This window comes from Hemibagrus wyckioides, linkage group LG09, assembly GCF_019097595.1.
Source record: "Hemibagrus wyckioides isolate EC202008001 linkage group LG09, SWU_Hwy_1.0, whole genome shotgun sequence".
Taxonomy (NCBI): domain Eukaryota; kingdom Metazoa; phylum Chordata; class Actinopteri; order Siluriformes; family Bagridae; genus Hemibagrus; species Hemibagrus wyckioides.
In genome coordinates, this window is record NC_080718.1 from 15370412 (window position 1) to 15383802 (window position 13391).

General features: G+C 38.5%; 1 protein-coding gene across 1 annotated transcript; it reads right to left on the bottom strand.

Moving 5' to 3' along the window:
* Positions 1 to 1060: 1060 nt before the first annotated feature.
* Positions 1061 to 9550, bottom strand: entpd5a (ectonucleoside triphosphate diphosphohydrolase 5a). Its single transcript, XM_058399600.1, has 13 exons — positions 9006 to 9550; positions 8102 to 8181; positions 7586 to 7729; positions 7044 to 7119; positions 6286 to 6321; positions 5742 to 5830; positions 5145 to 5224; positions 4993 to 5054; positions 4782 to 4883; positions 3911 to 4054; positions 3761 to 3817; positions 2709 to 2824; positions 1061 to 2509 (listed from the first exon to the last, which is right to left on the bottom strand). Exons 1-13 carry the CDS (start codon positions 9286 to 9288, stop codon positions 2426 to 2428), a joined length of 1353 nt encoding a protein of 450 aa, XP_058255583.1. The 5' UTR covers positions 9289 to 9550; the 3' UTR covers positions 1061 to 2425.
* Positions 9551 to 13391: the final 3841 nt, after the last annotated feature.

Genomic DNA, 13391 nt, shown 5'->3' on the forward strand with positions numbered 1-13391 from the left:
TAGCCATCTCTTACAATATTTAATTTAAGATCCTCCTGTTAAATGGCAGTGTTCCAGGTTAACTAGCTGAACTTGAGTTGCTTCCATACATATTAGTTAAGCTCATCTGGTGGCAGTGACTGACGCTGAATCTAATAAGATTATATATATATATATAGTGGAAACTAAGCACTTATTCTCTTCTCTGTATAACTTCTTATTCTGTTTCTCCCTTATCAGTCTACCTGATTGCTTTCAAGACTGTCATGTTTGTCTGTGCAAGAGGATTGCATGTCTATACATTTTTTAAGCATCCTTGAGAGTTGTATGCCTGTATGTATCAAACTGATTATAGAATTATAGTATTTAAAAGTTATTTCCAAAGTACAACAATGTAACTGAAATAGATCTTATTAAAGCTCGGGTTATGGACTGAGCAAAAAACAGCAAATTAAATGATCATTCTGGGAATATGATAGTAGCTAACAGTTGGCGGCATAGTTTGTATTCAGTTTGTAGAAAGACATGTTTTAGCTTTTTGCTATTTAAAAATTATGATTTGTTCATGTTTTGTTTGTTTTTTTTCTTTTGCTTTGTCAAAGTGTTTGTTTAACAATTATGCCGATTAAACACACCAGTGCTGTGAAGATTTGCAAATCTCTGAAGGTTATTTTCTAGTCGTAAATAAACGCAACAAACCCAGTGATTTCATCTAAATTACAAAGCATGTCTGAATGTATATTGTACATATAAACAGAAATTTGTTGGAGCTGCTGTCGGTGTTTGCGTGGTTGTAAATTGTTTGTGTGTGGCTCAGAAAACCCCATATTTTCAAGACAAAGTTTCCTAAGCTCATTATGAGTTCCTGAATTTAAAAAAAAAAAAAAAAAAAAAAAAAAAAAGCATTTGTAGATTCCCTGCACAAATTTCAAGTGGACTAAGAATGCAGCCTTGAGGTACTCCTTAAATGTCAGCCAGTATGAAGATGTTTCACTCTATCAGCTGATACTCAAGAGAATTTTTACTCTACAAATATGAAGCTACAAGATTTACGAGTCTTATACAATGTGTATTTCTTCTTTCTTTCTTTTTTATTCACATGGTACATAATCAACAATGACTGAAACAGGTTGAAGCATATTTATAGCATCTGCTGTGTTTGTCAGTGAGTATAAGGCTAATCATTTTTCTATAAGGCTAAAACATTTTTCATAGAACTTGTGCACATGATCACATCAGTTATTTCTGTAAGATGAATAAAAATCTTATTGATTAATAGTTGATCTATACAATCATGGGTAATGTGTATATACATATAGGCATGTTAAAGTATGAATAGAATACATACAAATAAAGTAACAATGTTGAATATGCACTGTTGTGCATTTAGGTAACAATATATAAATGTAATAAATATTTATACAATAATTCACAAATGATACTTTGCATATTAAGTGCATTGAGCCAGAAGCCTTTTGTTGATTTTTGTTAGGTTGTTTTTTTTTTTTTTTTTTTTTACACGTTCCCACAGAGATGTTAATGTTCTATGCCAGGGTACCTGTAATGTGGCTAATGCAAACAGTGTTCTAACATCACTAGACGGATAGACTGGGTAATTTAGGTAGAAACCTGAGTTCGTGCGAGTAGACAAATCAGAAATGCTTTCACAATTTGACAATCTTGAGTTTGTAGGTATGTCCAAAATATCTGTCGAAGCACTAGACGTTCCATTCCGACATTAACGGTAAAGCTTCTCAACGTACAAACAGACATACATAAATACACACGTACATAAATTCATACAACAGCATTCATGCACCTGACCCCAATTCAGTGATTGACTCCTGAATCCATCTCCACCTGTTTTCCACCAATAATCACAAGCATTAACAGCTGCTTAAAATAAATTGAGAAGGTAAAGTATGTTTAGAATTTGTGTGTAAAACGCATGATTGCCAATTACCAACAGAAACGGTAAAAACTGTTTTTACTAGGGATTCCAATTCATTTCCATAATAAAATATTTCCCCCGACACCCTACCACATAAAATTTCTGCACACAGCACAAGGCAAGGTCCTTAAAAAGCTGTGAATGGTTGTATTAAATCTCACTACCCATCACAAACTCAAAGACTGCCAAAATAGACAGGCAGCGCCTCAGGTGAGACGAAAGCAGGAAAAAAAATGTAAACGCCCAAGTTACAAAAATATACTAATCCTGGGTTAAGCATACAGTAGGAATATGAGGTTGGCCTGGCCATTCTTACAGAAATACAGGTCATTTGGTTGCGGAAAGAACTCCGACTGTTTGACTGGCAGGAAGGGAGAAGAGCGTGGCTACAGTGCAGGGCTGCTTGAAAGTCGGTGAGGAGTGTGAGGCGTAGGCGAGGTTCCTCACTCTGACCCTGTGTTTACCCACCCAGTGGCACCAAAAAGTCTGCAGGCTTTAGTGAATGTTCAGGTTGTGAAAGTAATCGAAAGTGGCTCCTAAAGCCCAGCTTGTTTCAACATTGTTCACCTTTTTAGCAAGCTGTAGGAGATAAACAGAAGACATTAGAATTATCATTAAATTGCCATATTTTACTAGCGTTTATAAACCAGAGACAGAAATATGCTCTATTTATTTCTGCCAACTCACCACTACACTTTAAATTACCCTCTAATTTGACATTTGTATACAGTTAGAAAGTTGCCATGTCCTCGTAAACAACCAACAGTAAAATGCTCACCTGCAGAACCGTGTTGTCCTTGAAGCCAAATCCCTCTTTCAGAAGGACAGTGATGTAGGTCATGTCCATGCACAAGAAAGGGCTGATGGCACGGTATTTAGTCATCTTGTTGCAAACTTAACAAGAGATAGAAAAGGTTTTATATTATAATCTATGTCTATTAAATAAACTATGTATCAATGGATTAATCATAAAAAACAAAAAAGCCAGGAACTACATTCAGAAAACTCCACACCCTCCAATCAGCTTAAGTTATTGGGAAGAACTACACAACACACCAAAATATTCATGTAAGTCATGTTTGCCTGTCTGCCACGATACCGTGAAATAGAGGCACATACGATGTTGACCATTTTTCTCGAGCTGAGGTGTAAGATAGATTGTTTCATGGCTTAGGTTGCGCATGTTATAAAGAGGTGGCAAACCACAAGGGCCAATGCTCTTGTATGAGGCACATCATTAAGTCACAGCTCTTCTTGTTAGGCATCTTGCAACTAGTGCAGGACAGTCATAGAGGAGGAGGAGGTCCCCCACGTGCCAGAGTGGCTCAAGAACACGTAACAGTGTTCTCACTACACAAATAAAAGCCTTACATAAAATCCCCAACTCATCTGCACCGAAGATAAATCTGGCACTTCAGTGATATTTATCATGTGACAGAATCTGGGTAATAAGCCAAAGGCTATAAATCTCAGGCGTCAGACGCTTTTTTGGAAGGCTGACTATCATGTAATAGTCAACATGCCAGTGTTTGTATTAGCATGTGCATTATGATAGCTAGGCCATGATTTGGAGGGCACTAAAATGTGCCAGGTTAGTGGGCTGGGCAGATACAGAGGTAGTAGAACACACAGGGTCAGGTATTTGTGTGGGAGAGGGACAGGGTGTGTTTATGTGGTGGCGAGGCTGTCATTTTGTGAAGGTTGTGCGATTGTCGGGAGTCTCAAATGCAAATAAGCACTGAGAGTTTATATTTGTACAGTGTGTACGGTAAGGCTTTGACCTGACTGTGCCTGGGACGGAAGGAAAACTTCCAAAGACTGGCGCCTTACCTTCTTTGGCTCTCTTCTTGAAATCTCTGACCTCCACTGCACCACCTCTGGAGCCATCTAAGACAGAGACAGAAAAGGAACAAATCAGCTAGGGAAATTCTGCTAATATTCTGACCGTTATTAACTTTAGAGTAAATAAACAAAAGTTACCGATAAGGCCAGACTCCACAGCTCTGTCGTAGTAATAGGAGAAGGCATAGAAGACACTGTTTCCCTTGACTTCATAGGGCTGGTGTATGATCCCTTTCACCACACGCATCATTTCATGGTAGCACAGTTTATATCCTGCATAGCCTGTTAAGGCAAGATCCAGCGAGAATTTGAAAACTTTTTAAGTAATCCATTTCTCAGAAGATGCATCACACAAACCATTCAGTAGATACATTTTATATTGTTAAATGCAAAACACAATCCTACAGTATGACCTTAGATTTTACCTCAGAAGCTAAAAATAGACGTGCTACATAATTACGGCAGGAGTATGGGGTGGTTAAGCGGAAACCATACGCTGACAGTCTACACTTAGAGCAGAAGTCAACTTTGTTAGCGAATTTCATATTACAAAATTGGGAGTGGTCAAGATAAAGCTGCAAGCTATGTAAAACGGAAAATACCAAGCACGTGACCTAACCAGTATCTTTTGGCTACATGAGTGTGGTAAGGGAGTGTTATATCATTTAAGGACTCAACTAACAATTTTCTCTTCACTTAACTACAATGTTTGCAGTATTATTATTGTTCAAACGCTGAGAGGTGGACAATTACACGGAACTGGCAAAACCCTGAATATGCTGTTTGCCTCCACAATTACACAATTACACCCTCACTAAAGTGCTGTCAAATTAATGTCTTAAACTCAATTTTGCTCAAGCCTTGTGTAATGGGTTACTCATATCAAGAACATTTTTGGAATTGAATAATTATATTATCTCTTCTGAGACCTGGGATTGACATTGATTCATTTGTTCTGTTGTGGAAAATGGGGGGGGGGGGGTTAGCAGGGTGCTTGTTAAGATCTTACCATCTGGGATTCCACTGACTTTGTAGGTGATTCCACCAAAGGTCCAATCTTCTCTGAACTTCTTAGGTAGGCAGGAACTTGTGAAAACCTTGTAGTCAAGACCTGGTGGGATAGAAAGGTTGGTACGGTATTTTAACCATCGGCATAAACCACAAAGATCAGTGTTTAAATATAAGTCTTGATTATCTAAAAGAACATCAGGAACCGTTACCATCTGCTCCAAGTGCGCCAAGAGTCGCCAGTCGGGATGCAAAAAGTCCATTCCCAAGGTAACTACATAAGGAAAGAAGTGTAGAGATGAATTTTGCAATTATAATTATTGCATGAGTACAATGTGGAACAAGTTTTGATCCGGTAAAATACCTGTGGGTGTAAAGCTCGTAAGTGGTGTTGAACATGTCCATATGTGCAATGTAATCATGAGGAGCATTCTGCACTGTTCTCTGCAGCATAAAAAAAAGATAATTATGAGTTAGATAGATAGATAGATAGATAGATAGATAGATAGATAGATAGATAGATAGATAGATAGATAGATAGATAGAAAGAAATTTATGAAGTTTTGCATAGATAGATAGATAGATAGATAGATAGATAGATAGATAGATAGATAGATAGATAGATAGATAGATAGATAGAAAGAAATTTATGAAGTTTTGCATAGATAGATAGATAGATAGATAGATAGATAGATAGATAGATAGATAGATAGATAGAAAGAAATTTATGAAGTTTTGCATAGATAGATAGATAGATAGATAGATAGATAGATAGATAGATAGATAGATAGATAGATAGATAGATAGATAGATAGATAGAAAGAAATTTATGAAGTTTTGCATAGATAGATAGATAGATAGATAGATAGATAGATAGATAGATAGATAGATAGATAGATAGATAGATAGATAGATAGATAGATACTATATCTGACAATCTGTGGATCATATATGCATATACCTTTGACTTTGGAAGAAATGTGATTTGGGTTGAACCTCCACCCAGATCCAAGATTCCTACAGTTTTTCTGGTATTGGCATACAAGTGACCTATAACACAGAAGTATGACAAAATTCTATAAAGCTTGCAATTTAAAAATCGTACATTGAAGGCAGAGGTAGGGTTTATCGTGACCTTCAATACTCTTCACTTGGAACCAGATTTTAATGCAACAACACAAGAGCTCACTGTGTGTTAAGCAGACAATAAAAGCATACTTCTAACATAGTTAGGAGATAGCAAGTAAAAGTTTATGGGGTTTTGTCTTTTTTAAGGCTTTCATACAAAAATCACTTCAGATCTATGGGAGTTTTTTTTTTTCCCAAAGTGAAAACTGTGGCTATCAGAGGTGGATGGTAGGAGCTGAGTCATGGACAGTGTAGCTTAAAGGAGACTCCATTATTTTATCACTCTAAAAAATTCAGTGAGACTCCACACTGACCACAGACCACCAACCAGCATACACCACTGACACCAACTTAGCAAAACATGAGTAATACTCAACCTGTCAGGAAATTCACTGTAACCCAGGCCAGCATTCCTGTAGAGCAAGAGAGACAGTCCATAAGATCATAATATATACTGTTGCTGTTTAATCAGTAATCAGGGCAGATAACACCTGATCAGCACCAATAGTTTCATCCCATTTATTACACAGAATAAGTAAACATGAATTTCATACTAGAACAATGTTTTCTAGTGTGAACAGCTTTGAATAATCCTCTTAAAGTATTAATTTCAAGAAAGCAGTAACAGTTTATTACTTGAATTTGAAGTTACCAAGGTATGATTTCTTTATTCTGGCAGCCTACGCCCTACTTTGGGATACGGGGCCACCACTGAGTCATTGCCATAACTTTGCCACCTGCTATTAGTGGTTTTAAGCTCTGCCAAATAGCTCAGACGGATTTTAAATACATGCACTGCATGTTTCTTCATTAAGGTCAAATCTTATTTTATAAAGAGAGTTCTGATTTCTTGGCCATCAGGGTTCAGCCCAGGTAATCAGACATGTCTGAGATGTGATATTACTCACAACTCATAAAAAGCAGGTAATGACTTATACATCTGAGCTTGCAATAACAAAAAATGTGTAAAGCTAAATAAATAAAAATTATTTAACAATACATGTGGGAGGATGAAAGGAAATTCATAAAGCTTTTAACAGTAAAGAATATGGCCATGAAGTGGCATTATGTTGGAGGAAATTATGAGAAAATGATGCCTAAATGGTAAAAGCAGCGAAAAATGAAGCTTTAATACCTTCGTTTGTGCCATTCATGATGCTGACACTGTTGGCTGGCACATAGAAAGGAGACTCATCAAATACTTGTTTCACCTGCAATCAGAAAAATTGAATTTGAGTAAAACATTAAACACAATATAACTGCTGTACAAAAGAAATGAAATATCAAATGATTTGCAGTTTATTAACATACACGCTGTATAAGAATGAAAACCCAAAACCCTAAACCTCATGCCAAATCCTTTTATCTGCAGGAAATGTACTGAATCAATTGAAATTGTCTGTAACTAAGGGAATTTGAACCGTGTCTGTGGTTGCTGTGTTGGTAAAATAATTCAAAAGCCAGTTTAGCCCAATGTTCCAGACAGCCTCAAAACAGCTGTTTTTATGCAATAGCAGCCTCTAGCCCTTTTTTTTCTCTTTTTCTCTCCATCACACACACAATGTGGTTAACATCTCCCTGTCTTTGGCGGAATAGTTGGTTTCTCCACCAAACTGTCTAAGGAGAGCAGCAATGAGGGAAAAAACTCAAGGCAGTGAAAAAGAGAGCTCCCTTCACCTCCTCCAACAGAGTCTGAGCCTTCTCTTTGGGCATCAGCCGCAGGCCGGCGGTAGCTTTCAATAAGACGGGGGTCTGCCACCATTCCTCCTTGGGGATTGTCTTTTTAGCCACTTTCAGTAGCTGTCTGATGGTCTCTCCACCCTGAAACAGACAATTTCACCAATGTGAATACAATGGCCATAAAGCAAATGACCAAAAAATTCTAACAGCAGAGATATTACAACAAAATATGTCTACTGTATACAACTGTACATACAGTATGGAAATAGAGGGAAAAATAATTACTGGCATGAGGCAAATCTGCCTGTCCCATCCTGATTGGAAAAGAACATATGTCACTATTAAAATAGCTGCGCTGTCACAGCATAAACTGATACTTTGGTGGAATCCAAATTCGACTATTGACCATCTTCTCATCAAGTGACCCATCAATGGAAAAAACTGTCATCTGGAATTTGAGTTAAAACTGTGGTGGAAATAATGAGGTATAACATAATAATGATATGGGATTACCTGTTCAGGATTTTCTCCATATGCTGATAGTCCAGGCTTCACTGCATTATACATTTCATTGTCGAGCACCGGCAGCCCAGCTGACAGAGATGCACAGAGACAGAAGACAAATTAGGTATCAACTCTGGTTAACTTCTTCACATATATACTTATTGTGCTTGTGCTTAGACTTCTGGTCACTGTGTACTTTGCAAAAGGCTATTGTAACCATAAAATAGACCACAACATTTTTTTTCCAGACAGACAAATTACCAGTTCCATCGGATTCAAAGTTTACATCATAGTGGGTGATGCTATGTCTCAACATTAAGAACATTTTTAAAAATGACCAACCAATCATTTTGAATGGACTTCTCAAATTTGATGATTGAAACTGCTTCAGGTTCAAAACAGTAAAGTCTTACTTGCAAACTCAAACTCTATCTCTCTCTCTCTCTCTCTCTTTCTCTCTCTCTCTCTCACACACACACACACACATGCACACACACACGCACACATTCTCCGCCTGCAAAGCTCTCTTTCTCTTCCCACCCGAATTTTTCTATTTGCCTTAGCACCTCACAGTGAATAATCCCGCAGCAAACTCAGACACTGAAGAGAGACAGCACTAGGCTTGCTAGTGAAGAGAGAGAAAGCAAAAGAGAGAAAAAGGGAGGGAGAGAGAGAGAAAGACAGAGAGAGAGAGAGGAGTCAACTGAGTTTACAAGGCAGGACTACACAGGATCATTTGGAGTTCATGCTGTAATGTTTTGCCCTGAATATGGAGGTGACGATGGACTGGAGCGATGGAGCCACTGAAGAACACTGAAACTGAAAGACTGACAGCTGAAGGCTCCTACCTGCTGCTAGGTTCAGATGTTCTGTATGGACTTATTAGCAGAGATGAAAGAGAATAAGAACTCACCTGGGTCCTTCTGAATGAACTTGTAGATGTGGATGCGGGTGCCAGAGCTGCCAGCATCGAACATGATCCCGTGAAAGGTTCGAGGTTTCGGTACCTCCACCTCGGCTGGTACTTCTGGGGGCAGTAGATTGTCCATGCTGGCATGGTGGTTGAATATGCGGTGGCGGTAATTGTACAAATGGCGGTTGTACAGGGGGTGGTTGTAGTATGTTGCTTCAGCTAGGAAGTACTCAGCCAAAAGCCACATGGACACCACCGACAGAAGAAACATCTGCTGTGGCATGGTTTCTCTCTCGCACGGCTGTACTATCAACAACTGGAGATGTGTTTCTTTTTGTGTTAATATCTTTCAGCAAATTTCGAAAGGAGGAAAGCAGGAGATTTGGAGATTTTTTAGACTTGTTCTTGAGGAGAAGGAAGCTGAGGAGCATGCAAGATGAAGGTCAGCAGATGAGGTGAGCAGCTTAAGAGAGGAAAAAAGCAGAAGCAGAGATGGAGAGAAAGAGGGGGGTGAAGACAGAGACACACTCGGGACTGGATGGTCTCCTGTTAACAGTATATAAAGACATAAGGGCTTGGCAGGGGGCCATGCCAAGCAAAGCCATCCACCAATCCTGAGGCTCGCCATCTCAAGTCCTGCAGGAGCCATCCCCCACCATCCTCATCCCCTCCCTAAAAAAAAACCCTCTTGTGGAATACCTGCTACACAGCACTATTTCTTTCTGCTAAATAGATGTACCAAACCATGGCATCCTCATCTGAAGAGGCATAAATGCAGCTAGAAAGATCCCTATAAAACTAAAAGAAGTATATATTAGGACTTCAAAACAGGTCAGACTATTAAGACTAGGAGCAGTGGTCTTAAAATACACTTTTATGGGTGTACTTAATTAAGACCTATGGTCTTACTTACTACTTGCAGTCAGTCTTTTGACTTAACTGCTATCTCTGTTGACTTCCATTTCTCCCTCCGCTTGCAAACTTCCAATTATTTTAAGTCTGCTTTCTTCCTTTCCTTTTTAAGTCCATTTTTTTTCTTCACTTTTTTCCTTAGTAGAAATATCATAAACCTGCTACTAAAGAATCATAAACGACTTTACACGGAGCGACAGCTATTTAAGACATAATTAATTTGCATTTCTCAGCTCATAACTTCTTAATGTGGCCTTTTTCTGTCCTGGGTTGTTTATTAAGGAAGAACAAAGAAATGTAGACATTATCTAATTCATTGTGTGGCTTTAAAACTAGGATAAAATATGCTCGATAATCATTAAAACAGCACAGCTTGGACAGATGTATGTATGGTTGTGAATATTTGTGGGGAATGGGGGTTATTTGTATTGTTTTCTCATTTACCGTCACCTGATGTTTTGCAGACTGTGTGCATGTGTTCTATACCAAGTTTTTGAACTTTCAGAAGTAAAATAAAAGTTCTAGCTGTGTCTTGCTGTTGAATAGTAAATGGTCAAATTCATAGCTGTGATTTTCACAAAGAGAACTGGTGCATGAACACAGCTTAAGCATTAAACTGGTGTAAGCAGTAAAAAGCATGTGAAAAATCATTTAACTCCCACTCATTGCTTCAACGACCACAGGATTTTCAGCAAGCGGAGAAAATATCTACAGCCTTGCTTAAAAAGAAGTATGAGAACTATGAGTGGTTAGACTTTCCTCTTTAGGTGGGTGTTATGGCTGGAAAAAAACAGTTTTAACCATCCTTGCAGTTCTCATAAGAGTTTTCTTCATTTGCACTGAGCATGTACAGACACGGGACAGTTGCATGCAAGTGTTGCTGTGCAATGCTTAAGGCAGAAACGGCTACAGATGAAGACCTCAGCTGAACCGTGGGGTTTTCTCCACCCTGTTAACATGAAATTCCTCTGCCCGGGCAGGAGCCGCATTCACTGTTAAAGGAATTGTTTTGTGGAGCTTGTACATAATTCAGCTCTGAAGAAGCTGGGCCACCGCGAGCTTCCTCTTTTCCTCCTTGCAACAAATGAACGTGGTTCACCACACAGTGCGGCTTCAGATCGGCTCTCATCACTGCTGTGATGTGAGCACTGACTGAAGCGAGGGAAGAGCTGGAATGGTCTGAGGAGGATCCCAGGCTAGTGTTTTAACATTTTGAGGTGGGAGGAGAGCCATGAAGAGGGCAGAAAAGGGAGAAAAGGAGGGGGAGCAAAGGTGGAGTTTGGCACTGTTTGCACTCCCATCATGCCATTCCTGTCTTGAGCCACTGGGCTTGAGCAGGGCAACTGTTCCAACGTTGTAATTTTGAACTAAAAATATAACATTTTCTTTCCTCTTTCACTACTTTTTTTAAAATTCTGTGGTACCCCATAATGGTCTTTTCTCCTTTGCCAAGCATGCATGTGCTGGACCTCTTACTGACTTCTGACAATTTAAGAGGACACTCCTGGTTGTGCCATAGTAACAACACTGTGTCCTATGAGCTAATTTAATAAGCAGTTGACTAACACTTAAGTGTCATGAAAATGGCCTCACACTCTTGAACAAAGCCATTATATCCTGACTATCCTGCCTGATCCGTAAAGAATCCCGTGCAGTCCTCAAGGCTGTGAGAATTATGTAAGCATTAAAATTTACGGTGTGATACCAGACTGTACACTCACCTTGTTTTCTAACACAGGCTTACTGAGAAGCGTCGTTGTAATTATGCGTTCACATAACTGCAGACAATTACTGACAAAGCATTTTGTGGATTCTCACATCTTAAATTGTGTTTACAGAGTGAAGCAAGGGAATTACTACACATTATCTAACTGATGTGATGAAAAATGAGCTGGAATGATAGAGATAAAGCTTGACAAGTTTAAAAACCCATTTCGGCATTACAGACTGACAAATATTTTGTCACAGAGAAAGAATTATAATTTTAAAAATTTGTTGCTCAGCCATAAGCATCCTGTAATCTGCATTGCAGTAAAAAAAAACAATGGAGCACTACTTTAAATATTGAAAGGAATATGACTCAATCAGAAGGAAAATGAAAGAAAAAGCACAGTGGAGGAAAAACATTTCAGCAATCCAAAATGCAGAACTTGTAATAAAACCGCTGGCTTGAAAATGCATTTGTCATGTTTCAGTGTCACTGAAGTTAGATGTGCTAACTAGCTAGTAAATCATAACCTTAATGTTTTATTATGCACACAAGGTACAAATGATAGATATTACTTAGCCACATAACTGCTGTAACAAAAATAGTGGACAATAGATCGAAAGAATCAAATTACACACAATGTCAACCTCACAAAAAAAAAGTGTGAGCCTATGTAATGTTCACATTGTAATGAAGCCCTGCTAAATTATGGGTCATTATATATTACTGTACATCCCTGATTTAAATTGAACAAAATCCTTACAACATCCTTACAACAGCACATCCTCCCTGCTGTATAAGTTGATTCTTCACAAGGCAGAAATCTATTATAAATATACTACACACACGGCCACAGAAATGCCAAGTTTGTGGGTGTCCTGCCCAAGAACTCCCATCGAAGAGACCAAAACCTTGTAATTACAATTTTGGTGATAATGACAGCTTGAAAATGTTCACAGTTGTGTCTATAGGGCGACGGGGCTGGGGGATGGGTCACTTTCAACTATCATAGCAATTAGCTTTAAATTTAGTTGCCTAATGGCATACATGGTGCTATACTGCCCTGATACATTTACAGTAGTTCCACCCAAAAACATTTTGCCACATGTTCGTTGAGCTTTTTCTGCTTGTGGAATGTTATCTGGACATCTTCCAGTTACGTCAGAAATGAGCACAGGCAAAGATTATCGAGTAGTCCAGAGGCTGGTCGGTTTGAGCACAAGCATCTGAGGCCTGGCGGGTTCTGTTGGACGGATTCAAAGCAGTGTTCGGCCCTAAGTATATATTGTATTTTAGAGGGCTTGGCTTTCTGAGAATGCTAAATCAACTGCAATTTTGTTTTAACTTCTGTGGCTAGTCCACAGTTTATGTAATCATTCCTTATAGGTCCATTTTACACAACGTCTCAATCACTTGCCTGAACAGAGTTCCTCTCAGGACATTGATGGGAGATTTACCCAGCTTGCTTCTATAAGCATCTTATGTACCGAGATTTTTCCATTGAAACATTATTCAAAAATCAAAAATCGCTTTCAAAATCTTGACAGCCACCAACACGAGAGGCAATCACATAGATGTAATTAATAGATTTTTATAGTGTGTGTGTGTGTTGATTGTGCTGCTTATTTGACTATTTTTCAATTTTCTAATGGTGAAGCATTTTGGTCAACTCGGCTGAACAATATGTGATTATACATGCTACATAATGTTGAGTTGAGAGAGATGTAATAATAATTACAGAAATAATTCAGCAAGACATATCGGAT